Here is a 24,116-nt window from a genome sequence, read left to right on the forward strand (position 1 = left end):
TGCGCCAAAGATGAGCAACCTTTGCCACCCGCTATACTCCGCCAACCTCTGAAAAGCCTTACCAAAAAGCTAAACATCGCCAAATCGAGATGGTTCGAAATGCCTCTGGATTCTGGGCCTGCCTCTCATGTCCCGGTCTGTGGCATTGGCATTAAATTTGCATGCAGGGGTAAGCTTTGGCGCTATGGCTGCAAAACTGGAAGTCAATGTTAATAATGAAGGGATGGCAAGGAGGACTGTTAAGCGAGCAAAGGCTAGTAACATATCTGGGTCGGTTACCGGTGTCTGTGAGTAACTGATCTTTACTGGAGCGAGTCCCGGATAAGGATGACTCCGACGATCCTGTACTTACCTTGGGAACTTCTACTTGGGGTTCTCCGTTTCACCCAGCTTGAATACAGATATCAGAGCCAGTGCCACTGTTTGGTTTCGAGGTGTCCCTCACTTATCCTACCACTGCCGTAACTGGGGATATTTGACGTATTTCATTGGCTAAAATACTCGAGAATGAGTGATGCAATTATAGGAACTAGCAGAGTAAAAACCAGCGCCGTGATGTAGAGATAAATGAGTAAAACAAAAGTGAGCCCTGACAAACCAGTCCGTCTTTCCATTGGCCTTTTAGGTAGTGCTGCTCTGGAGTGTTTCTTTGATTTTCTTTCTTTTTTCCTTTTTCCTTTTCCTTTTTCTGGCCGGAGGGCGGATGGGCACGACAGCGTCAGACGTATCACATCATAGCAGAGCTCCCGCCGGGAGGCGATGTACTGTACTGTACGCTACCAGGGGAGGGAAAGTGTGGTCACAATAAGCTTCCCTTTCCAATATTGGTGGGAGCGGAGCTGCAGGTATGCGGTTTGGAGAGGGTGGAGATTGGCGTTTATGTGATTGTGGGTATGACATAGACTAATACTTGTTAATGGCGGGACATGATCATCATCCCCGGGAGGGGTCAGGTTTTCCGAGTTGAGTTTAGGAGAGTTGAGTTCGGGTTGGTGGATGATGTGGCAGGGATCTTACATTACTCGTACCAAGATACAGTATGATGATCCTAGACTACCCGTAGATTCGGCGGACTCGGCAAATAGTGATTTACTATACTAGTTCGAGGGACGTCATAGGTTATCGTGGAGGAACGTGCTCAGCACGACTTATCGAAATTCCAGCATTATCGATAGGTCTCGATAACGTAATTGCTGCGATATTGGTCACCGCTGACATTTACTGGATGACTATGAGCTAAAAAAAAGAAAAGAAAAGAAAAGAAAAGAAAAAAGAAAAAAAACTCCCTATAGAGGAAGGTATGATAAGTTACTATAGACAACAAATAGAAAATAAGGTGAGTTCTAGCAAACTGGTTTTTCAATTTCTAGAGTACTCGTAGGGTGCTGATATTATTGCGACAAAAATCGGCTCCGGGGGTAAGCGTGAGTGGACAAATGGGGATTATGAAGCACCTTGAATTTAGTGAGTATTCAGTTCCATAACTTGATGTTCAAGAACGGGGTTAATTTTTTTTTTTTTTTTTTTTTTGTTGGATTGGCAGTATTGTAGTCTAAAGCCCAAAAGAGAAAGACGGACTATGTGTATACCCCTCAGAACCCGAGAAAGCCATTTCACTTCTCCCGGACACAGCCACTCGACTTAGGAGAGGGCAATGAAATTGCTAGTATAGCCGTGGGCGAGCGTTTCTATACCACAGGGCTAGCACCACCAATGGCTCGACAAGTGATTGCTGCGACAACCCAATGATCATACCAGGCGTATTAAAAGCTGGGAGGATAATTTCTCGGTGAAGGAAAAACAAAGGAAGTTGCCTGAGGCTGCATTCTGTGTTCGCCAATGATATCCCCGTGTTTCGGGTAGCATGTTATAGTGTACCGAGGAGACTGGAGGTAAAGAGTGGAGGTTAGAACGTGTTCCCCCTTTTATATTATAGGCCATTTGTAAACCCTCCTCCCCTCCTCTTACGTCTTCATTGAGGCCCAATGGCTTTTTCTATACCGGGCTAGCTAACAGTGTCTGGTGATTTTACCGCAAGTTGCCATACTGTATCTTGTCGTATCGTCTTTGTTTGCTTCTAGGAATGGGCGCGCATGGAAGTCGGGAGGACGTCCCCGGATTTGTTCGAGAGCGTCTCCGTGAGTAGAGCTTTGCGTATGATGTATTCGTTCTCACATGCTGTATGAACAAAGGAGGAGCAAACCCCGCAGTGGCAAATAGGTAACCAGAGTTTGGTTACCTTGCGATATATAAGTTAGTTAGGTTCGCTATGAGCGAAGAAAGTAAGCAAGATATATTTCCTTCTCTCATTGCTCCTATTGCCCCCAACTCTCGGATGAAGATGATTGAAGAGTATTGGTATTGAAGCTTCCCCCTCACTTCTATCCCGCCAGCCCCTGGGAGCTGGTGGCTTCTTCAACACCACGAGTCTATCGACACAGCGAATTGAGCTGCCCACCCTGTCAATTCCTCCACCTCTTTCCAACCCCCAAACGGTTCTCCTACCTAAGCAAACCCTAAACTATGGTGGGTACAGATACGGCCACCCAATAGAAGTATTCGTGATCTAGGACCAATTTGCTGTGATTGCACAACAGGGGCCCGGGCGGTGGGAAGGGTAGTGGGATTACTGATTACTGGGTTGCATTGAGTATTTTCAACGATCGGCTGGCAAGAACAAGGGTCAATTGTATACTTACGAGAATGTTAAGAAGGTTGTAAATCAAATACCGGAATAGCAACCAAAGGAAACAGTACCAGTAGAAACTTGGGTAATTGGGCTATGTGCTGCGTCATTGGGCTTCCCCCGTGAGGTCAAGAAATTTTCGTTGTCATTTCCCTTTCGAATTAGGGAAATGGGGGGGCTGCTGTGTTTTTTTTCACGACCTTTCCAGAGAGCTGAATTTTTGACTCCATAGCATACAGCACAATTACTCAAGTTTATAGGGCGCTATCTAGTTGTTCAATGCCGCGAATAGCAAAGAAGAGGGATGTGACTGGGGCAAGGAATATCACCAAGTGACAGGAGCTCAGATGCAAGGACAAGCATACTTTTAACTGTTACCCGAGGCTGTCCAATAGTTTGAGCAACTAGGGCAATGTCCTGGAGGCAGTGGCAAAAGGCTAGCCATTCCTCTTTTGAATGTTTCTAGAGCTCTTCGCTATATACCCTGTGTTCCCAGACCAACCAGCCACTATTGAGCAGAAGAAGGATGGTGAAAAGCAGAATAATTGACCTGAACACTGGCGGTATTGTTTTGGGGCGTAAAAAAACAAAAAAACAATTAACTTCACGAGTGGCAATTCTTGTGAGACAGCTTCGTGATGTGAGAAACATGTTTTACCACCACTTCCCTTGAGTGGGCGTTGGGTTGGAATAGGAATTCAGACCCTTATAACTAAGGATTTTGGTTTTCCCACTTACTCATTGGCTAGCCAATCATTACAAGGCGGATATAGGCGGTTACCTTTCCCTTGAATAGAGACAAACAATGGAAGGGTTTGTGTATCCGTGGGGGTAGAGTATCCAGGAAGCCCCCTCCCTTGATCGCTTTTTGGGCTCTGCAAGTATTTCGATGTCCTGTACCAGTACGATTTGATGAGATACGTGAGTACTTCTAGTTTCAGAAAAAGAGTATGGTTGATGCCTTGAGCGCTTATTCAGGTGGTCAAGCACCGGTACTCTTGGCCCCACAACCGTGGAAATCCAACTCGAGTAACATGCTCAACTCCCGTACCGTATTAACTCAACAAATCGAGTAGCGCCTTGGGAGAGTCTGATCGCCCGATACGAATGGATCCGGGGAAGATCGTATAATAGGGACTTGAGGCTTCTCGATGAGAAAACCTTTTCAATACCATGCATTCCCGTGCATAACCTTTCGGATGCCATCCTTGCCCAAAACATACCATCCAAGAGACCTCACATAACAACAGCTAACGGCAAAATACTCACAGCCTGTCGGTAGTCCCCTTATTCCTCCAATGACCTAGATAGATTAAGAAAAATGGAAGCAACACCAAGCATACAAGTATCATACTTTTCAAAAATTTCCCCACAATTTTTGAGAGATCCTAACCTAGGGAGAGGGTTTTCGGCCTTCTCCTGGCTCAACTCACCACTTCAAATGCACCACTTTTTAGGTGACGCCAGACAAGCACACATAGATCTTTTCTGACCGTGAAAAATATTAAAAATATAACTGGTCATTACATCTGTCTGGCTCTCTTCCCCAGCTTACTTTTTCGAGTCTTTCTTTGCCGTTTTATAAAGAGCCAGGAGGGACAAATTCATTCTATCAGAAAGGTTTCACTTTTCGATGATATACTTCCCGGCCGATGGTATCCGAAAGGGTTGTTGCCAAGCGCACTGTATTGAAAAGGTTGACCCAATCATACTTGCAGATAGCTCCAGTCTCGGCACATGAATTGTGCATCCATCAGCTCTTCTTCCTCCTCCCTACATCCATGGCGTTGATTTATCATAGGTGAACGACCAGGTCGTTCCCCTAACTCACTCCGTGTATGACCGGATACACGATGCGTTACCGGAGGGAGAGTAACAGCAGCGATACCAGCTCTACTACTTCGGTGGATGTGGCGTCGATTTCTCAGCTCTAAATTGGGGATTTTCACACTCTGTTCATTTGCAAAAACATATAAATCAGGGATATTTCCTCTCTCAATATGTGCACTATCCACGCCATGGGTTTACATTCTACTGCACCTAGCGCAAGATAACTCTACACTATAATTAAACCTTACATTTCACCTCTTTCAAATGTGGCTTAACGACTTGTTAGAACGTGTTGAGGCCAAGCGCAGGCCAGAAGTGTTTCATCCCGTCATTGAAGAATTCAAGGACCTGATCGAGAATGACCCGATAATTTATATGCTCTTTCACCAAATGTTCAGTCAGATACCCGACAAACCACCATTTGATAGAGATCCAAATGGCAATCCACAAGTACGCGACTACTTCACGATGCTAACATGCTTCAACGCGATCATGACCTCAGCACCCGAATACAATAAGGGCCTTGGCCTTGTCGGATTCCCTATCAACGCCATCATTAATTGGCAAATGGGCACTCCGAGCGGCGTCGCAGCATTTCTGAACGAAAAGGTCAACGCACAGGTCGGCAAGATGCTCAAGGAGTGGGCAAGGTTCCTTGGCTCCCCAGAATCGAGATATGTTCTTACCAACAATTCGGAAAGAGGTTGGTTCGGGCCAGCAGCATTAGCTGAAAAACAAATGCATAACTTCGATAAAACTTTCAAGTGTCAACCCTCCGAGCCATACCACGGCTTCAAATCCTGGGACGACTTTTTCACAAGAGAGTTTCGACACGGCGCACGGCCCATTGGAGCACCGGACGACGACCGATTCATTGTCAACGCATGCGAATCCGCGCCATATAACCTTCAGAAAAACGTTCAGGAACGAGACCTCTTTTGGGTCAAGGGTCAGCCGTATTCGATCAAACACATGCTTGCAGGCGACTCCTTTACCCCTCTATTCGTTGAGGGTACTGTCTACCAAGGCTTTCTTGATGCCCTATCCTACCACCGATGGCACAGTCCTGTCACCGGCCGTGTGGTTAAGGCATATATACAGCCCGGAACATATTACTCGGAAGCCACGACGGCCGGGTTCGACGAGGCGGCACCGAATGGGTCCCAAGGATACCTAACTGAGGTAGCCACTCGAGCGCTCGTATTCATTGAAGCCTATAATCCTGATATTGGATTGATGTGCTTCATGGCAGTCGGCATGGCAGAGGTCTCGACCTGCGACATTGGAGTACAAGTGGGGCAGCAGGTTAAGAAAGGCGAACAGCTGGGGATGTTTCATTTCGGAGGGTCGACCCACTGTCTCATTTTCCGCAAAAGCGTGGATCTCGTATTCGACCTCCCATGTGAGCCCGGGATGGATGCTAGTATCGTTCCTATAAACAGGTCTATCGCGTTTGTTCCTTCTAGGAGGATAAATGCAAAGTTGTAATTTCCCCCACTCGAGTTTTTTTTTTTCCTCCCCGCTTTAGTAGGACGTTCAAAAAGGGTTTTCCCTTCCATTTGAGCGAAATAATTTGTATAGTGGTTACTAGGATTTTTTCATTCCTTTTTTGGAGTATGATATGATAACCAAAATGTTCAAATCCTCTCTCCTTTGGGTCGGGGGTTCCGGCGCACAGCGCCATCGCGGACGGACTTCCGTCTCCCCGACCCCACGAATGGCTACGGCGAAGAATGTGAAACACCGCGAATTATGACATCATACACATATCATAGAACTCGTAGTAAACGGTGAGATTTCGCATTTCCTCCAGTGAGTCAATTCAGTGAGTCCCAGAACACATCCCAAACAATATGGCAACTAAGCACTCTGCCTCCCACATAGCCGACCCACACTCTAGAAACAGAAAATAGCCCCGACAAAAACTCCATCATACCATCCCCGATCCTCCATAGGGCAACCCACGAAGCCAAACGCTCCCCACCATATCATACACACGGCACCCATGCAATGCAAGATCACACACCAGCCAAGTAATAACCCCACCTATCGGCCAAGCCCCCCCCAAGAGCCAAACCAACAATCAACTCCCCATCCGTACTGCACGGCGTGGCGCTCGAGTGGCGAGGATGTACGGGTGGCTGCCTTAGACAATTTTCGCAGAGGTGGTCAGCGGGGTGGGGTTAAACTTATAGTGATAGGACTAGTAGCCAGTGGGGGCAATGGTACAGCATAAGGTAGGCCAGGAAGTCCTCTGCTATCGAGAAGAATTGCACCTTGTGGTATCCTACCCACCCCTACACATGTATGGCACTGCGCAGCACTATGGTGTAATGCAATGGATTCCAGATGAGACCGGACTGGACCGGGCGGATTTCGCGGAGGGTGGGCGCCGAGACTGGATTGATGGATGGACGGGGTCATTGGCGATCACTCGGGGGTGGCCTGGCGGTACAGATGGAATCACTGTACGCTGTTAGCTAACTTATTAGATTTTGGGGGTGTAATGGAGTATTTACTGGTTGTGTGTTGAATTTTCCTGCCGTACCTATCAGGGCGACACCTCACCGAGAGACCTTACTGAGTATCACATAGTCGGGGTTATTTAGAGTTATCAGGATGACTTTTTCTGTTAACGAGTGGACATGGGAAGTTGCGCTGGGTCACTTCACCGCCTCAGTTGGTAGTTTCCACACATTTTTGGTATAATAGCATAGCATATTTGAATGCCCCCTAGGTATCATAACTGAAGGCGAAGCGTAGAGGTTGAAACAGATGTTACCAATATTGCAAAAACATTGTATTGGCTAACAAAGAGTTAATGATAAGACTTCCGCTGGAGAAAGTGGATATCATAGCCGTCTCTGTGATACTTTAGGATCTTGTTTCGGCTTTTTTTTTGCACCACGTATTATTATTGAGTCACGATGTTCAACGGAATCTACGGAAGACTCTCAAAATGCCCCAGAGAATAAGGACGAGCATTTAATATGCCATAAATATATACGGTGTCCTCTAAAGCCAGGAGGGGCTGTTTTTTTGTTTTGTTTTTCCTTCAATAACAATGTTCACCCGAGTCCTTTGTGCGCGGAACAACCTCAAAAACCACTGCGTCCAAGAGTTCTCATGGAAGTGGATAATAACTATAATTATTTCCAGTAGAGCATAACAAGGTTCTCGTATCGGTTACAGCACAAATAGAATACTCTTAAAGAACTAAGTTACCATATTGCATCGTATTGGGAGACAAAAAAACATTAGGCGCAACTCCTACTAGCACAATGCTGTCATCTAGGCCTAGGGAGGACTGCAGTACAGGCATTGAATTGGCGAGTGGCAGCGCTAGTCCTCCGGAAGTTGCCTCTTCACTCAAAACTGTATCAACCGAGCGGGATCCGGAGGTGGCAGTCCAGTTGCGCGGTGCATGTCAGACTCTTGTCGCTGCTCGAGAGCGTATTCCGAGAGTTTTTCCGTATCGTGGAATTTATCGCAGTCAACTACAATAAGTTACAGGGTCCCCGCCGAACCGGCATGTATCCCCTACGGGATTGGGTCCCAGTATTAGCAATCCGACATGCACACCTCCGCCCATGCAGCGGTATGATACTATACATTTGGAAAGTATCACCTGTTCAGACCGCAGTAAGACAGCGCCGTTATGGTACCATGTCCCGAACGGGGTACCGCACTGCGTCGGTGAGGTCATCCCATCGGCCGACCAACGGGGAAGAAGGTCACGGCCGGGACACGGTGATACCGAGCAGGAAGAATAAATCTGGTGGCGTTCTGGTAAATTAATTTCTGTGCCAGTTACTAACCTACTTGACCTTGGTAAATATGATATCATACCTGAGAAAAAGGTATTATAAAGCAAGGTAAGGTAACGGTGAGTTGACTGTTTCTGTGTATGATACTCCAAGCTTATCGTACACACAATAACAAAGTAAGCTAAGTTTTTTCCACGTTTTTGACTTTGAATACCCATAGTAGAGTAATACGGCAGAGTTCTATTTCTTCCCTCCTTGAATACCAGAGCTATAGAATCGTCATGAACATAGCAGTGAATTATCATACACCAAGCGCTTCCCATACCCACCCTCCCCAATTAGAAACCCCCTATCGTACAAACATGTCCGGAAAATCCAGAGGCAAAGTCTAACAAAGAGAAAAAGACCGACTCCCCCCCCCCCACTTCCCCGGCACACAAAGAGAGAAAGAGAGAAAGCAACACCCACCCCATCCACACTGAGTGGGGAGCCACAACAGACAAATTTAACCATGCTGGATGTAAACCCGGGAGAACCATACAGCTTTGGCATATAATCCCACGGATCTTGTGAGAGATTTCCCGCACCCGTGGTAGTATCAGTCCTTAAGGAGATACCTATACAGAACCTATTTCCAGGGGTCCCTGTTTCGTCGGGGCAATCCAATAAATACTTATTGACAACCCGTCACGAAAAGCTCCAGGGTAAAAACTCATGATCCATCGGTGGGGTCGGATACCATGCAATGAGTGGACATGTGGTGTCAGAGTTACGGTACTTTTTTTATTTTTGCAGGGCGAGTGATACACCGTGATATAGATTCCAGTGTCAGGGGTCTCGGAAATTAATAGGATCAAATTTAAAGAAAGAAAAAGACCACTAGCGTTCCGAAATTTCCACTAGAACATGATTTCACAAGCGATGCCACCACTCGCTCCCCCTCGCATATAACTTATAGACAGACTGTCGCCGACAACGGTCATCCTCCCGAAGGGTGTCGATGCCGGCCCGTCTGTCAAAATGAACAGCCGAAATGGCTTGTGCAGTTAGCATAGCGCAACTATATCCCACACATGCATGTCCTTCCTGCCATCTTTAGATCTAACGGTGCGATACAGCGCTACAACCTTCCACTTCCAAATCCCCATCCGGAGTCAGGGCAATGGCTGACATACGGACACTGGGCACGAGGGATAAATTAACCACCCATAGTACGTCTTTTCTCTAATCTCGGGTTTTCGGGTTTAGCACGGCGCGCCAGCAAGGTCCACCGCATCTAATTGGATGATTACATGGGGATGTCCATGTTGAAAAGAGGTTGGGATAGAACCCGATACCATAGATTGGAAAACGAGATGGAAACGGGACTGCATTTGTACTCGTACAGTACCGCAAATCCTTTTTTTGGGCCCTGTTTGGCGTGTCGCGATATAAATATATCGTGATAAAAGTTGAAAATAGCATATATTCTAAAATAAATATTTGCCATATTTTCACTGTAAAATTGTGTTAGAAAGTGAAATATTGCAATAGCCTTGTGCGCATCGAACACCCCCCAAATAAAAATTTGGAGTTTACAAAAATTATGGCATAAAAGTCGCTCTTATGCCATGGGAACGGTGTGAACAGGGACCAAAAACAATATATATTATTATGCCAAAGCTCTCACTCATTGCAAATTTCGATCCCTCCTCCTATCAGACAAGCTCCTCACTACTCGCATACGCCAGTAGTGAGCAACTCACGAGGTGATTAAAGCCCCAGCAAGGCCCGTCTTCTCAAACAATCCTCGCACCAATTAAAACCCCCACAGAGCCCACCAGACAGTCGACACGCGCCCCAAGGGGAAGCAAAGGAAAGAAAGGAAATATCATATATAAAAATTGAAAATTCCAGTTTCCGGAGAAATGGGAAAAACACCTCCCACCCGGGAATCCCCTCTGCCCCATCTCGGGTACCCTTTTCCTATAAACCCCCATTGGTATCTCCCACGATGCTCGAGCACTATCGAACCTTGGGGGGGGAACCGTTCATTCCGCCAAGGGCATAACGGGGCCCAGTGCCCCTACTCGCCATCGGGAAGGAGGATCGTACGGACTTGGCACCGCACCGCTAGGATACCCGGATGCTGAGAAAACCAGGCTTTACCATGGGCGGCGCACGAGCCCGGACTGCTACTTCACGCCACAGCGGCGCGTCCCAGTAAATCAACTGGAGGGCTCTTTAATGTCTTAATAAGCAAAAATAGTAGGAAGTGTTTATGATATTGCTCAGAAGCGGGGAAAGCGGCGTAGTTTTGCCAAAGATTCCAACACGAGCAGTAATCATATCTGCTTTCTATCGGCGAATTTTGAGTCCGACATGCCTACCATCTAGAGAAACACTGGAAATCAAAGATACAGTATTCCCAATACCTTTACGCCAAGTATCTGCTCTTTGGTAGGGTCTTGGCATTAAAGTGCCAGGATACTTGTGAAATCCACATGTACGATACTCGATTCAGGAAAAATGGTTAATACTACCCTACCATGCTTTCCCCTTCTCTAGAAGGAGTTCTACGGTATCGCAGCCCCGGCTCGAAAAACGCGGCCCAACTCCTTCGATCATCCTTTGATATGATATAGCCACCTCCCCCTTTCCTTGCGACATTGCTACAGTCCCTACAGCGTTTCCCTACATAGTGAGCGCCGGCTTACAAAATGCTTTGAACTGTGGTCTAAAATCCCACAACCCATGGAAGGCGAGCAAATAGGTGGTGTTTGCTCGCTATACCGGGGGCTCGCCTCACAGGGAAACATTGTACAGTACAATTACTCTGTAAGACCCTTCAGCAGAACCCAAAAGGAGTTTACACCGATGTTTCTCTTGGGATTGATGCCCAGAGATGATGTGCACGATGGGGCGGAATCTTGATATCCGCAGGGTTTACTATAAACGCTAACCAATACAGTGATTCCTACAAGTTATGATGCTCACAACTCAAAAAGGACGCCAGCCAGTCACATACCGCACCATTATACCAGAATATCATTCCGGGTAAGCGCGAGTATGGGGTATAGTCCGGTTGGGTTGAGCGCGCCGCGCATGTACTTTTCTGTACAGTAGGGCACCAACAGGGGGGGAGGGAGTGCATTAATTGTTCAAGAACTCAATTTCTTGTGAGTTTGTTTTGCCCCTTCACCTCACTTTCTCCCCCTTCCTTCTCCTTACCACACTCGCTTTCTTACAAAATATTCTGCATTTCAGGATGCTACGACGACTCGCAGTTGCGATGCTAGCACTCGCCGGCCTCGTGTCGGCGAGAGGGCCTGTAGATACCATGAGACGACATGCGGAGCTGGTGAGAGGAGCAAAGCTTGATGTGAGAGATGCTCCGAACTTTGGGGTCGATAAGAGAATGCCCAAGTCCAGGTATTATAATAGAGATACCGCTAGTGTGTTTTCCTCAACAATGCTCCTATCCGAAGTTGCTTGCCCATTCAACTGACATTTCATAGAATACTGGGTCAATGGGAAGAAGATTCCCGACGTAGATTTTGATATTGGTGACTCGTATGCAGGGCTTATGCCCATTTCGAAGGATAAGAACGAGACGAGAGAGCTTTATTTTTGGTTCTTTCCCACGACGGGTACGGTTGATGACGAGTTGGTTATCTGGTTGAATGGTGGTCCCGGGTGCAGTAAGTGCTTTTCAAATCTATGAATATTAATAAAAAAGTGGTTTGGTGGTTGACGAATCCGTGAAGGCAGTCTCGAAGGATTCCTGCAGGAACACGGACCTTTCTCCTGGTAAATGGAATCCCCCTCCCGATCAGCTCACACAGGATATTGACACAAGCTGCGAACAGGAGATATGGAACCTACAAACCAGCCCGTAATAGGTATTCATGGAACAACCTCACAAACATGATTTGGTTAATCCCCCAAGTTGACCGATCCCACGGAGGCCAATCTAACGAGTATCAGGGTCGAGCAACCTGTAGGAACCGGCTTCTCCCAAGGTGTTCCCGATGCAACCTCAGAAGAAGACGCTGCAGAGAAATTCCTCGGCTTTCTCGAGAACTTTATCAAAACCTTTGGCTTTGAGGATAAGAAGATCTACGTAACCGGGGAGTCCTACGCAGGATACTACGTTCCATACATTGTGGACGCAATGTACAGCAGGAACAACAAAACGCTCTTTGACCCCCGAGGCCTCATAATCTACAGCCCCACCCTAAGTGAATGGGTGATCCACGAGCAGATCCCTGCGGTCCAGTTTGTGGACTATTGGGCCCACCTGCTTGCCCTAAACAAAACTACTATGGACCACCTTCATGCCACGGCCGATAAGTGCGGGTACACCAGCTATCTAAAAGAGAACCTGGTTTTTCCTCCAAAGGGCTCACTCCCGACTCCCCCGCAGCTCAACACATCCACGGAATGTGACGTCTGGAGCGCTATTTTCGAGTGCCCCCCCCCCCCACATATTTCCCCACCCCGTCAGGTGCGGACAGAGCTAACAGAACCGCAGCGCCGCCCTCTTGGTAAACCCTTGCTTTAACATTTTCCACATCACCGCAACCTGCCCTATCCTCTGGGACGTCCTCGGATACCCAGGATCCTTCGTCTACCTCCCCGAGGGCGCAGAGATATACTTCAACCGCACAGATGTGCAGAACGCTATCAATGCCCCACATGTGAAATGGCAGGAGTGCTCCGAGGGGGTGTTCCCCAATGGAGACCCCAGCGATCCCCCCAACTTCTCAGTTCTACCGCGTATCATTGACAAGAATGAGAGGACGATTATAGCCCACGGGCTCTTGGACTTCAGATTCACTGTGAATGGGAGCTTGTAAGATGCACGCCTTAGGGGTAGGGAAAAGCGCAAAGTGCTAATGAAATGCAAATGTGATACCGATAGGTTGGCGATTCAGAATATGACCTGGGGCGGGAAGCGGGGATTTCAGACCAAACCGGTGGAACCGTTTATCGTGCCGTATGACAGCCAAGGAACCATGGGAGTCCAGCACACTGAGAGGAAGCTGACGTATGCTATCCCACACCCACACACAAACTTGATACCTTGCTAACGATCCGTAGGTGGGTGGAAATTGAATCGTGCGGCCACATGGCCCCACAATTCCAGCCTGGCGCCGCTTACAGGCAGTTGGAGTATCTCCTTGGTAGAATAGATAAGCTCTAAGCCAGTGGGCAGGGCAGGGATGTAGATAGGCACATTGCAAGAAACGGCGCAAAATCACTATGTGTCACTCGGTACATTAATCAAGGATATCTGATACGGGCTTTGGGTTGTACGATGCTATGAGGGGATCCAATAGAACCAGTAACCACCTAGTGTTAGCTCGCTAGATCTGTTTGATCTACCCCCCCCCCCCCCATTACCAATCCTCACCTGGCCCGTGCCCCCTACTCTACCGTCACCCACACAGCAACAAGCATCCATGAACCGCAGTAACATCCTTCTATCATACTGTACCGACCCATCTCACCCACAGCAAACCTTACCACCATATCACATCTAGCAAAGAGAAAAAATCTAAACTTTACCCAACCATATCCCCGAAATCTATTTTGTGATCGCAAAACGAAAGCAAACGCCATTTAACCCGCTAACTTGAGACGCTTTCAATACCCCATAGCAATTGTGGAAAAGGAGAAAAAAGAGAAAAAAGAGAGAAGGAATAACACCACGATATTGCGGCAACAAACTCATTTCCCACCATCTTCATTAACCTCCGCCTCATCGGTCAATCCTGATACCGCCTCATCGATCAATCCTGATACCGAGAGTACCTTCTTGCCTTTGTCAACCGCGGGGACAGATGCAGCGGCGGGAGTGGCAGGAATGGCGGGAGTAGCGGATGAGGGTGAAGTATTGGTGTCATTAGCGGTAGGAATAGCAGCGGAAGGAGAGCCAATCTCGGAGGACTTCCGGGAGAGTAATTTTACGAAGGGTGATGAGGGCCTTGTTCGTTCCGGCCTGTCACTCATCCCATACCAATCAGCAATAGATATGGAACGGGAAAAGGTTAAGAATACACACATAACCTCCCCCCCCCCACCGCTGCCGCTACTAGTATTTGAACTAACAAACAACAACAAATACTTCAAATTCGGCAACGTATGTCGGATATCCATGACCCACAGTCCCTGCGAACTCATCAACTGCTCGAGGTCCTTGTTTAGCAAAAAGATTGCATACTCGAAGCGGAAATAGACGCTCCCCTTCACCCACAGCGGGAATGTGCGCGCGCCAGCAATGACGGAGATGGGGTCGCGCACGAAGGAGTTGCTGCACTGTGGCTGTAGCGGATATCGCAGGTACGTTCCCAGGTAGAAGGAGAGGAGGTAGGCGACGTGCGCGACGTAGCCGAGCGCGGCAGAGATGGCATCTGCGTCCGCGTCTTCGTGGTGTGAGTTTGGCAGTGGGAGGGAGCGGATGGTGAAGCTTAGGGGGTGGTTTGGTACCTATAGTTTTCCTTATTAGCCAGTTAGTTGATGGGGCAAGGGGGGGGAGGGGGAGGACAGGCTCGACTGGGTAGACCGTTTGTAAATCTTCCACTATACGCCGGCGTTGGGTTTCTATTCCCTTTTTAGTCTCTCCTAGGTCTTTCTTGCAACGCTCGAGGCCGACGGCCGCTTCCCTAAGATAGTTCTCTCCTGTCCTTTGCGCCTCCCGCCCAGCCGCCATTGCCTCGCGACGCACCTGTAAGCTTTGCCGCAGAGATTCTCGCTTCCTTATCGCTGCGTTCAGGCGCTTCTTCTCCAAGGCCAAATAACCCTGTAGTGTTTTCCTGGACTCCCGTGCTTGGGAGGCTTCTCGAAGGAGTGACATTGAACTGGATTCTCGCTCTAGGATTGCGTTTATCTGGTCAGAGACTTTAGCGCTTGTTTGTTCGGCATCTTGGATGCAGTCTTCTAGGTTGTTGAGTTTCATTATCGCGTCATAGGAGGCGGTGGGCTGAATGGATGGATAGATGTGTTAGTTTAGCTGGGCTATGAAGGATTCGTCGGAGATCTGGCTGATACACACGATTAGGTTATCCGCAGCGGAGGCGATGGAGCGAACTGAAGCCGACGACGCATGTCCACGAATTGGCAGCTCCCTGTGCGAAGCGGGGGAAGAGAGCGGCATGTCCATAAAAGTAGTATAGATCCCATCCGATAGGAAAAATATGACGGAATTTGTAGGAAATGGGTGTCTAAAGTTCTCCAACTACACACACCCACTTCCAATTAGCCCCCACAAGGTTCCGGTGATGAGTGAACAACAAGAAACAAGAAAGAAATCCTGCGACAGGGAGAAAAAATAGAGTTGGAAAGATGAATTTTGATGAACATTTTTACCAATAAACTGCAGAGCCGAGAGCGCGATGTTCAGCTCGAGGATTAGCCGGAATTGCGACTGAGTGCCGACCCATATCTTTACAGTAACCTTATCCAACCTGGAAACGTGCGGCCCACTATGCGACAACTCAAAGAATTGAAAGCTCGGATTCTATAAACCCCCTCTTCTGTAAGCTCTACTTCCAAGACTCCCCGGGCCACAAGCTCCATACCATAGATTTTGACACAACCTCACTGATATAGATCGGATCCTCTAATCACTATTAGCGCCCTCTTTTCCCACCGCATAATTCTAGTAGAACACTGACCACCACTACCAACTCGATCCCCAACATGTAACGAAAAGAACACGTCCGCCATTCTCCCTGCCGCAACATCCTCAAGCCTCTTCTGCCTTGTCATTGGGCTCTCCAGACCCAGTGGATTTCCCCTCATGCTCCGGCGCCGTAGCCGTCCACCGGACCTGACATCAACGCCAACTTCCATGTCCACATCCGCCTTCGTGAGGTCCATCTCGGACTTTGCATGAATCAGTCCCCCACCGCTACTACTGCTACTGCCACCAGCCAATCCCTCAACCTGCACCGGTCGCTTCCCCGCCGACTTCCATGCTCCGGCCAAAGCGTCGTCGTCAGAGGACTTTGTGACGCGGGTAGATTGCGCTTTCTGCACCGAGGTAGTGAGGTTTCGGAGGGCGATACCGGTTAGGTGGCGGAGTTTTCTGCCCTGTTTTCCCACACATGGTCAGCTCCAGGGAACAGGTTGAAGTAGAAGAAGGTTATATGCACGGATGGTAGTAGCAGCGGGCACTCGCGGGGGGTGGTTCCGATTCCCAGTGCGAAATCTATGTTTAGGGTTCTCAGGCCATCGCTATCGGATGGCATGATAGTGCCTTTAAGGAGCGCTGTGGTAGTAGTTGAAGACAGGATGGGCAAATTAGTGTTGTTGTGGGAGGGATAGGTATAGAGTTCACCGTCTCCGTTACTTGTGTGTGTGGAATGGGGTTGGATGTTCAAATAAAGTTGCAAGCGTGCATGACGCTATCCATGATGGCTGGTGTGACCCGATTAGGTTACCGTACTTGTAGAAGCTGCAATGATTGGGTCTCACACTAAGACATCAGAGTCACCTATCCTGCCGGCAGTGAGGTCTGCCGTATTTTCTTTTTACTTGTCACAGGGTTAAAAAGCCAGTTTTTTTCTGACCTTTTTTTCACCCTATTTGCACCCTAATCCAAAGAGAGCAATTATTGACGTCTTGGCATGAGACCCAACCATTCCCCATACGGAAGTGGTCCTAGGCTTTTACCGAGAATTTTTTATCCTCCTCTCCGCCAAACGATAATCGAGTATGATACCAGATTCCCTCAAGCCCCTAAAACTACAAAAGACTTGTAAATTCACTGCGTCAGGGCAACAATAACAGGTCACCTCAGCTGTTTCCAGCGGAGAATTTGGACCAACAATTGGCGTGAGACATTCTCCCCATTTAATATAATAGAATAGCACCAGAAATCCTCAAGCAGGAGGAACACATGATATTACACCCTACTCGTACAAAACCCCCACATCCCCCGCATATCATACCACGAGAGATGCTACTTTACATACCCAGACCCTATTCCCTATGCACCCGGTAAAACTCCACGATAGGATGGAAAGGAAGATAAGACAAAGACAAAAATAAAAACACATGGGTTTCCTCACATGCAAAAAGCATAATAGAAAAGTAAATAAAGTGATATAGGAAAATACAATCAACGGACAACCCGTTTGGTAGAAGAGAAAAAAAAATAATAATAACCAGAGCAAGGCCCTCAGAAGTACACCAGAATTTAGAAACGATCGCCCGCACCAGTCAGAATAGATGTAATGCAGAAAACAAGTAAGCAGATATCACCAAGATCAAAATAAGCATTTGAGGAGTAAAGAGTGGTGTCGCAACCGACATTAGCTAAGAACGTAATTTCCCAATGGCAATGCACTGTCGGTAACAAAAGGGAAGGACAAAACAAAGCAAAAGGGAAGCAAAACAAACCAAGGCAAAAAAACGAAGAAGAATAATACTACCAACGTTGAAGAGCGAACAACGTAGAGCGACTTTTTGGAAGAAAAGACACCATAAAAACCGTAAAACAAAATAAAACCACCAATCTCTTTGTTCCTTTTTTTTTGACCACCAAAGTCACTCCATCTGAGATGGCGACCAACGCTCATGGGAGAGGATGACGGGATCTCTGCCAAGAGTCTGTCGACTTCGTCCAAAGCTAAGCATTGGTCTGATCACTCAATCCTGGGATCTCCCACTCCTTCAACACCATTACTTCATCCTCGACCCTTGTCCTCCAACCTCGCCATTCAAGGACTTTCATCTCCGTATTGCCCGAACCACGAGCTCTCCAGCACCCTCCTAATATCCCACCTCTCCTCAGGCCGTATCGCAAGGCAACCTTTCACCACCTCAAGGACATCCCGTGAGCTCCCGGCTTCAGCTAGACCCCTGCACTTCCTCAGCTTCTCCTCGCCATATTCACCACTCAAAATCTTATTCATCAGTTTGGGCTGAAAGTTATGTGAGAATGGCAGGCTTCCTGTGTGCAGCACGTAAACCACAACGCCGAATGCCCATATGTCCACTGCAGGAGTACAATGTGGTGGGCAAGGAGAGGACGACAAAGTGTCTTGACCTGATATCATCTCGGGGCTTGCGTATTCAAGGGAGCCCATCAGCGAAGTAGTGGTCGATGGGAGGAATGCAGAACTGGTTGATGCAGAGGAAGACTTTCTGGGACGTCTCACAGTGTTGAAGTAAAGACCACCATTACTGCTGTCATCATCGTCTTCCTCGTCATCTTGGCACTTGATAAACTCCGCCATTCCAAAATCACAGAGCAACAAGTTTCCCCCCTCATCGCTACCGACCGACATATCCACAAGGCAATTTTCTAGCTTCACATCTCGGTGCACGATGCGCATGTCCTCATGAAGATATCTCAACGCACAGGCAAGCTGGAAGGAGTATTTTTGTGCCAGTCTTGCGGATATTCCATGGCGGTTTGCCTTGACCAGGTCGTAGAGGGATCCGCCCTTAATGAGTTTTGTGAAAGCAAAGGTTGCAAAAGGGGTATCATAGACAGCAACAAGCGGCAGTATATGGGGGTGTGAAATGCATCTCCATAGCGACACTTCATGATCAAAGTCCGCCTGAACTCTGTCATTCTCACAATCAACCTCACGCGCTTTCTTTCGAACGATTTTCACCGCCCGCTTAATCTCTATGCCTCCTTCTATGGTAATAGCCTCCTTGACTACACTAAACCCACCATAACCGATCTGCTTTCCAAGGACGTAGGAGCCTACCTCCTGACCCTCAGAATCGGGTTCAACAGGCTGCGCACCACTATTGTTGAGACTATTTAGGAACTAGGTTTATTTCGGTCAGCAATTCGAACCATCATGCAGACGGGAACCGGGTCACTAATATAGAGTGAACTTACTAGGTTTGCTGGGCTTAGTTGTGAGGATCCCCCATACCTAGGGCTAGCAGATCGATCGCTCTGGGCTCGCCTAGACCGTGACCTCGGCTGAGACTCGAATGTGTAAGACTTGCTTCTCGCAGAGTGTCCGATTGCACGAGTGGGCCAGATGGGTGAGTCACCCTGGAGACGATCGTTGAGCGGTGAACCAGTGAACGGTGAAGGGAAAAAGTCTCCAAAAGCATCCGATTGGGGGGACGGGGTGTAAAACTCATCGGAAAGTGGAGACATGGTAGAATCCGATGTCAGGGAGGCGACTCGCTCAGAGCCATGATCCTGACCATCCAAAGGTGGCGAGAGGAACCGACGGGTAGAGACAAAACGCTCACGGATTGAGCCATTTCCATTCCTGTATCTTGTAGAGCCCTCTCCATAATGAGAGTCTTGCTCTGACCAAGTGAACGAACGAGCTGGTGGTTGTTTGTTTTCGAAGTATTCTCTTGTTGCCGCGGAATCTGGTTTGATTGGTTTCGGAAGGTGTGAGCGCAAAGGAAAGCATTTGCCACCATCAGCCTTGACATGAGTATCAAAGGCAATAGATGACTTTCGTGCCCGGTTTGCTTGTTCGATGGGTGAAATGAAATCGGGATCCCTGAAAGTTCCATCCTCAACTCCTCCTCCTCCATTACCAATATTCCCAAGCGAATCCCCTGAGCCAATATCTATCCTCCCGGATGAGGATGCCTGTGGCATAGAGATGGGGGAGCTGGTCGTATGGCCATTGTGCGAGCCGACGAGGGAAACATTTCGAGGGGAATAATTTGAGGAGGAATCGGTGGAGGAACCAGAGCGAGCAACCGAATCGAAATTCAATCTACCAAACCTGGGGTGAGCATTGGCCAAGCGGTCCATCGCATGTGCGATATTGCACTGTGACGGAGTGTGTGACGGTGAAAGGTTGTTGTTGTCCCCAGCGGTAGAATTACGTACTCGTATGTAGGTGCAGCGTTTAAAAAAGGTCGACGGGGGGGCTTAATTCTGTCCCAGAGTCCGGTAGCGGCTACAGGGTTTTGACTGATAGCAACCAAGCACGGGACAGAAAAAAAACACCGGTGGTCTATTACGATGCGTCGCTAAAGAGACACAGTAAAAGAAGAAAACACTCAAAAAAGTATGACAGTCTGGAGGGACAGGTATAGACGAAGGGATGGGGGGAAGTGAAAAAAGGGAAAAATGTGGGAGGAGGGGAGAGTAAGTAGACGGAGATCAAAAGACAAGAGGGCGGAGCGCCCCGGATGTATGGCGGGGAGAGTAGGAGAAAGAGTGGATGATATGGAGTCAAGCTAGCAGAAACGAGTAAACGAAGGAGGGGGGGGAGCCGTCAATTTGTGTGGTGTGGTGTGTGGTTACAAAAGGCTATGTGTAATGGATAGACCAACACGATGATTTCTTCCGGAACCTCAAAAAGAGTGTGAGTGAGGAACGATGCAAGAGATGTTGAAAAAAAAAAAAAAATACAGACAAAGAGATGAGCCCCTTCAACCAAGGAGGAGCGGTGTAGGTGGGCAGAGAAGGGGAGGGAGGGGGAGGGAGAGGCAGATACGGGGAAGGAAAGGCTATAATGCAAAAGTGCGGTAGAGAGAAAGAACCACAAAATGGAATGAGAGAAAAGGAAGGATTGAAGGAAGGGCCAAAAGATACAAGGACAGAAGAAGGGTGAAAGCAGTAGGGTTATGAAAAACAAACGCGAGATCTGTTGACCAAAATACTGTGCCCGTACTCGAGTACTGTACAGTACAGTACCAGTATGCAGCGAGCGAGGCCAACGAGTGATGCTAGCAGACCAGGTAAGAAAGAAGTGAGAGAGACCCCGAGAGGGCCAGTTAGTCAAACAAGAGAGACTGACGCTAGTCTACCGGTAAGCAGGCCAAAATCATTGTCAAGGTTTCACTCTTCAATACCAGTATTGCCCTTGCGCAGCCAGGACACGCCCCGAGAAGCCAAGTCTCTCTCTCCCTTCCAACCTTCCCCTCTCCCCAAAGGGAAAAAAAAAAGAATGAAGCGAGAAGCCTGACCATAACCTATGTTGACCCCACAATTAGATTTTTGCACTAAAACTCAACTTCCCACCCCCGTCCAGTTTAGACTCGTCCCCCCCCCTGTTCAATCAGAATATCTGCGGGCTCAAGGGAAGGGACAACCCTTCGGTTGGCTGCCGTTGACGGGGATGAGGCTTGGTTCTCACTGTGGGGGTCCGACACTACGAGCACTCGTACACGATTTGCATGGGTCTCAGGATGGGGGTCTCTCCATATGATCTACCGGCACTCGAGCTACGCGTGTCCTACCTGTCGAGAGGAGGGAAAGAGCATGCTTTTGAAAACAACCAGAGAAAATGGAATAAAAAAGGTGTGGTCAACAGTGGAGCCAAGCTGGTTCGGGGATCACACCTCTAAGAGTACTATATACAGTATGAGCACTCGAGTGCAGGAGAAACATGGGAAAGATGTGGGGAGGGCCCAGAACTTGTTTTAGGGGGTGAGTCTCTTGTGTCAGTTGTCTCGCCCCAGAAAAACTTTCTGCCGGCAATTTCACTCCAAGCCTCCCTCAGGGCTAGAGCGATGGAGGGAAACACTCTCAGAATCCCAGTTGCAAACACTCAGCCCGTCTGATTGCACACATTTTCAAGATGTTCCCTACCCTTGCCACGGATCTCATGATATTGGACTGCGGTACGGTATTCGGGTAACTTTTGACCACTGCATCCGAGGTGTGCTAGTCCGGGGCATGGTGGACAATGGTATGGTACGGGTACAGTACTCGCACAACACTCGAGTACAAGTACTAGCACCCGAACACAGTACTCTACGAGTACTTGTACCGTGCTCTGCTTGCACACTGTGCCTACTGGTATGACATTTGAGCAGGGAAAGGAGAAAAAAGGTAAGGATACTGGTACCACTTTTAATACTGGTATACATGCCATGTCATAATCACACCATGGATCCAATAGTTCGGGACCCCATCGCCCGTGCTGTCTACCGGTACTCCCCTTTGCGGTTCGTCGTTCGGGTGAAAAAGATGACGATCAACGGGTAATGAGGTTGTCTTCTCCACAGAATTAGAGACAGACCGGACCACCGGTATGATGCCGCAGGATACGAATCACAATCTCCAACCCAATTCACTCCTTTTGCCACCAACTTAGCCCAGATTCCCGGCGGGGCCGCGACAGACCATCGTCCAGGTTAAATTCCGACGAGAGAAACACTTCACTCTGCCTTCGCCCAAGATCATAGCGATAGTCAGGGCACGCCGGCTGACCAGCGACAAATTGTCTACGGTGCTCCCTTCATATTATCTAGGTTCAGAGTAGCGTGTGTGCGCCCTAGCAACAGCATCTTTTAAAACTGTATTCTTGCTTCGTGTACCATATTGCTTCTGAGTTCTGATGGGAAAGTGTCTTGTGGTACCGGTAAGGTAAAAAAGTGAAACAGCAAAGTGCCATAGGTTAGGTTTTTTCTCTCTTGAATATCATAATAATAATATTATTACTTGTATCATACTACTGGTGCGAGCAGTCTGGCCCGTCATACCTATTTCTTGTGGTAAATTTATCAGTATGCTACGGTATTCTACCGGCAGACCTTTGTGAATTGTTGGTTGTGCTCATCACAAGTTCCAACCCACCTCCTCTGCATCTTTCTTTTCTTCTTCCTTTCCTTTTTCCCCCTCTTCCCATTCCTTCCCCCCTACAAGTACCAGCGCAAATGATCGGAATGTGGCAGCCTACCACCCCCCGCGAGAATGACGAGAGATTGCACGAGCAAATATAATAAGCATAAAAGAGGAGAAATAACACGCTCTTTTATCCACTTCATGAGTAAATGCTGCTCGGCTTTCAACGCGATACATACGGCACCACAGATCCATTACTCGCACCGCTGCACCGGCACGGTGCCATCCGGTCTGCTATCGGGTACACAAATTGCACAAGTTTGCTCGTTTTAAAAGGTCGCATCGCTGTGCGAGATACTGGTATATTTTAGCCCCGCGGAGCGCCTTGTTGACCAAAGTGTTTGGTGGCCGCGGAGGTACCATACCCTATAATTTTGTTGGATGAATGATTTTCTCACAAAACGCTTCACCACATCGTAGAGTACCGGTACCGGTACTTCTTTTCGGGCTCAAAGGCAAGAGTTGCTGAGTTGTTGACTGCGTGGATACATGTGATCTCAATTCGGTAAGTACTCGTACAACTGGTATCGTGCCGTGATGTACTGTACGCGCGAGCGGACATCTTCCCCTCACCCTCGTTCCTCGCTCTTCGTCGTACTGTAATTCGGTCGCAGCGAAGGCATTGAAGAAAGGGTTGCCTTGCTCTCGATGTTGCATTCATGAATGTTGAACCTTTCCTCCATCTTCCTATGATGCGTTTGATTCCCCTTTTCGGAAACTGTATTCTTGGCACATTATCTGAACCCTTTCTCTTAGTCGCGCCCAACCCGCACGTATCGCACCCCCGTTCACCTGCCTGTCTGCCTGCCTTCCTCTACCGGTATCGCAAGTTAGTCCGCAGGAGAGACAGACTGATTGGCTTTCCTGCTCTACCGCACCGGTGTTCCAGTTTCTCCTGTCCACTTGCTTTCCTGCTCTGGAACGAAACCTCTGTCAATTACAGCCTCAGTGCTCGTACCATACATCACCCATACGAGTAGCCAACTTTGAGTGCATACCGCATACAGCACCCATACATACGCATAGACTACAGATCCTATCCAACCTCTTGCTGGCATCCCCTTTCCCACCCACCACCCCTAAAAAAGCATCTCCTCCCCCTTTTTTCCACCCCCCCCCCCGCTCCAGCCGGCCTCGTCCCGTCACGAGAGCACACGAGACCTTCGTTGCCCTCCCTCGCTGTCCTGCGAACAGCACATGAGATCCCCTCCTTCCTTTCGTTCTCTTGCTCTTCAAGAAGGACAGTGAGGGGCAGTCGAAAAAGTGACGA

At 48.3% G+C, this 24,116-nt stretch overlaps 6 protein-coding genes; 3 read left to right on the plus strand and 3 right to left on the minus strand.

Moving 5' to 3' along the window:
* Positions 1-4,780: 4,780 nt before the first annotated feature.
* GSTUM_00010122001 (uncharacterized protein) lies at positions 4,781-6,004 on the plus strand (the record flags this gene model as incomplete). Its single annotated transcript, XM_002841073.1, has 1 exon — positions 4,781-6,004. The coding sequence occupies one exon, from the start codon at positions 4,781-4,783 to the stop codon at positions 6,002-6,004; it is 1,224 nt and encodes a 407-aa protein (XP_002841119.1).
* A 5,844-nt stretch (positions 6,005-11,848) lies between these two features.
* Positions 11,849-13,468, plus strand: GSTUM_00010123001 (uncharacterized protein; the record flags this gene model as incomplete). Its single annotated transcript, XM_002841074.1, has 8 exons — positions 11,849-11,967; positions 12,034-12,072; positions 12,132-12,197; positions 12,250-12,649; positions 12,689-12,732; positions 12,797-13,117; positions 13,187-13,312; positions 13,366-13,468. The coding sequence occupies 8 exons, from the start codon at positions 11,849-11,851 to the stop codon at positions 13,466-13,468; spliced, it is 1,218 nt and encodes a 405-aa protein (XP_002841120.1).
* A 356-nt stretch (positions 13,469-13,824) lies between these two features.
* Positions 13,825-16,628, minus strand: GSTUM_00010124001 (uncharacterized protein). XM_002841075.2 has 9 exons: positions 16,422-16,628; positions 15,942-16,359; positions 15,846-15,886; positions 15,626-15,784; positions 15,356-15,502; positions 14,813-15,247; positions 14,377-14,754; positions 14,330-14,350; positions 13,825-14,266 (listed from the first exon to the last, which is right to left on the minus strand). The coding sequence occupies exons 1-9, from the start codon at positions 16,515-16,517 to the stop codon at positions 14,171-14,173; spliced, it is 1,791 nt and encodes a 596-aa protein (XP_002841121.1). The 5' UTR covers positions 16,518-16,628; the 3' UTR covers positions 13,825-14,170.
* Positions 16,629-17,098: 470 nt separating this feature from the next.
* Positions 17,099-17,352, minus strand: GSTUM_00010125001 (uncharacterized protein; the record flags this gene model as incomplete). XM_002841076.2 has 1 exon in its annotated part: positions 17,099-17,352. The coding sequence occupies one exon, from the start codon at positions 17,350-17,352 to the stop codon at positions 17,251-17,253; it is 102 nt and encodes a 33-aa protein (XP_002841122.1). The 3' UTR covers positions 17,099-17,250.
* Positions 17,353-17,377: 25 nt separating this feature from the next.
* On the minus strand, positions 17,378-20,317 carry GSTUM_00010126001 (uncharacterized protein). XM_002841077.2 has 2 exons: positions 19,130-20,317; positions 17,378-19,055 (listed from the first exon to the last, which is right to left on the minus strand). Exons 1-2 carry the CDS (start codon positions 20,018-20,020, stop codon positions 17,991-17,993), a joined length of 1,956 nt encoding a protein of 651 aa, XP_002841123.1. The 5' UTR covers positions 20,021-20,317; the 3' UTR covers positions 17,378-17,990.
* Positions 20,318-20,431: 114 nt separating this feature from the next.
* Positions 20,432-21,986, plus strand: GSTUM_00010127001 (uncharacterized protein). XM_052355822.1 has 1 exon: positions 20,432-21,986. The coding sequence occupies exon 1, from the start codon at positions 21,422-21,424 to the stop codon at positions 21,641-21,643; it is 222 nt and encodes a 73-aa protein (XP_052211787.1). The 5' UTR covers positions 20,432-21,421; the 3' UTR covers positions 21,644-21,986.
* The last annotated feature ends 2,130 nt before the right edge of the window (positions 21,987-24,116 follow it).

This window comes from Tuber melanosporum, assembly GCF_000151645.1.
Source record: "Tuber melanosporum whole genome shotgun sequence assembly, scaffold_67, strain Mel28".
Taxonomy (NCBI): domain Eukaryota; kingdom Fungi; phylum Ascomycota; class Pezizomycetes; order Pezizales; family Tuberaceae; genus Tuber; species Tuber melanosporum.

Coding starts and splice junctions, on each gene's coding strand:
- GSTUM_00010124001 (XM_002841075.2), bottom strand. CDS start 16,517: ATGCCATCCGATAGCGATGGCCTGAGAACCCTAAACATAGATTTCGCA. Junction 16,360..16,421: donor GCCCGCTGCTACTACCATCC/GTGCATATAACC, acceptor GTGGGAAAACAG/GGCAGAAAACTCCGCCACCT. Junction 14,755..14,812: donor CGGTCTACCCAGTCGAGCCT/GTCCTCCCCCTC, acceptor GGAAAACTATAG/GTACCAAACCACCCCCTAAG.
- GSTUM_00010126001 (XM_002841077.2), bottom strand. CDS start 20,020: ATGGACCGCTTGGCCAATGCTCACCCCAGGTTTGGTAGATTGAATTTC. Junction 19,056..19,129: donor AACTAAGCCCAGCAAACCTA/GTAAGTTCACTC, acceptor AAATAAACCTAG/TTCCTAAATAGTCTCAACAA.
- GSTUM_00010127001 (XM_052355822.1), top strand. CDS start 21,422: ATGATCTACCGGCACTCGAGCTACGCGTGTCCTACCTGTCGAGAGGAG.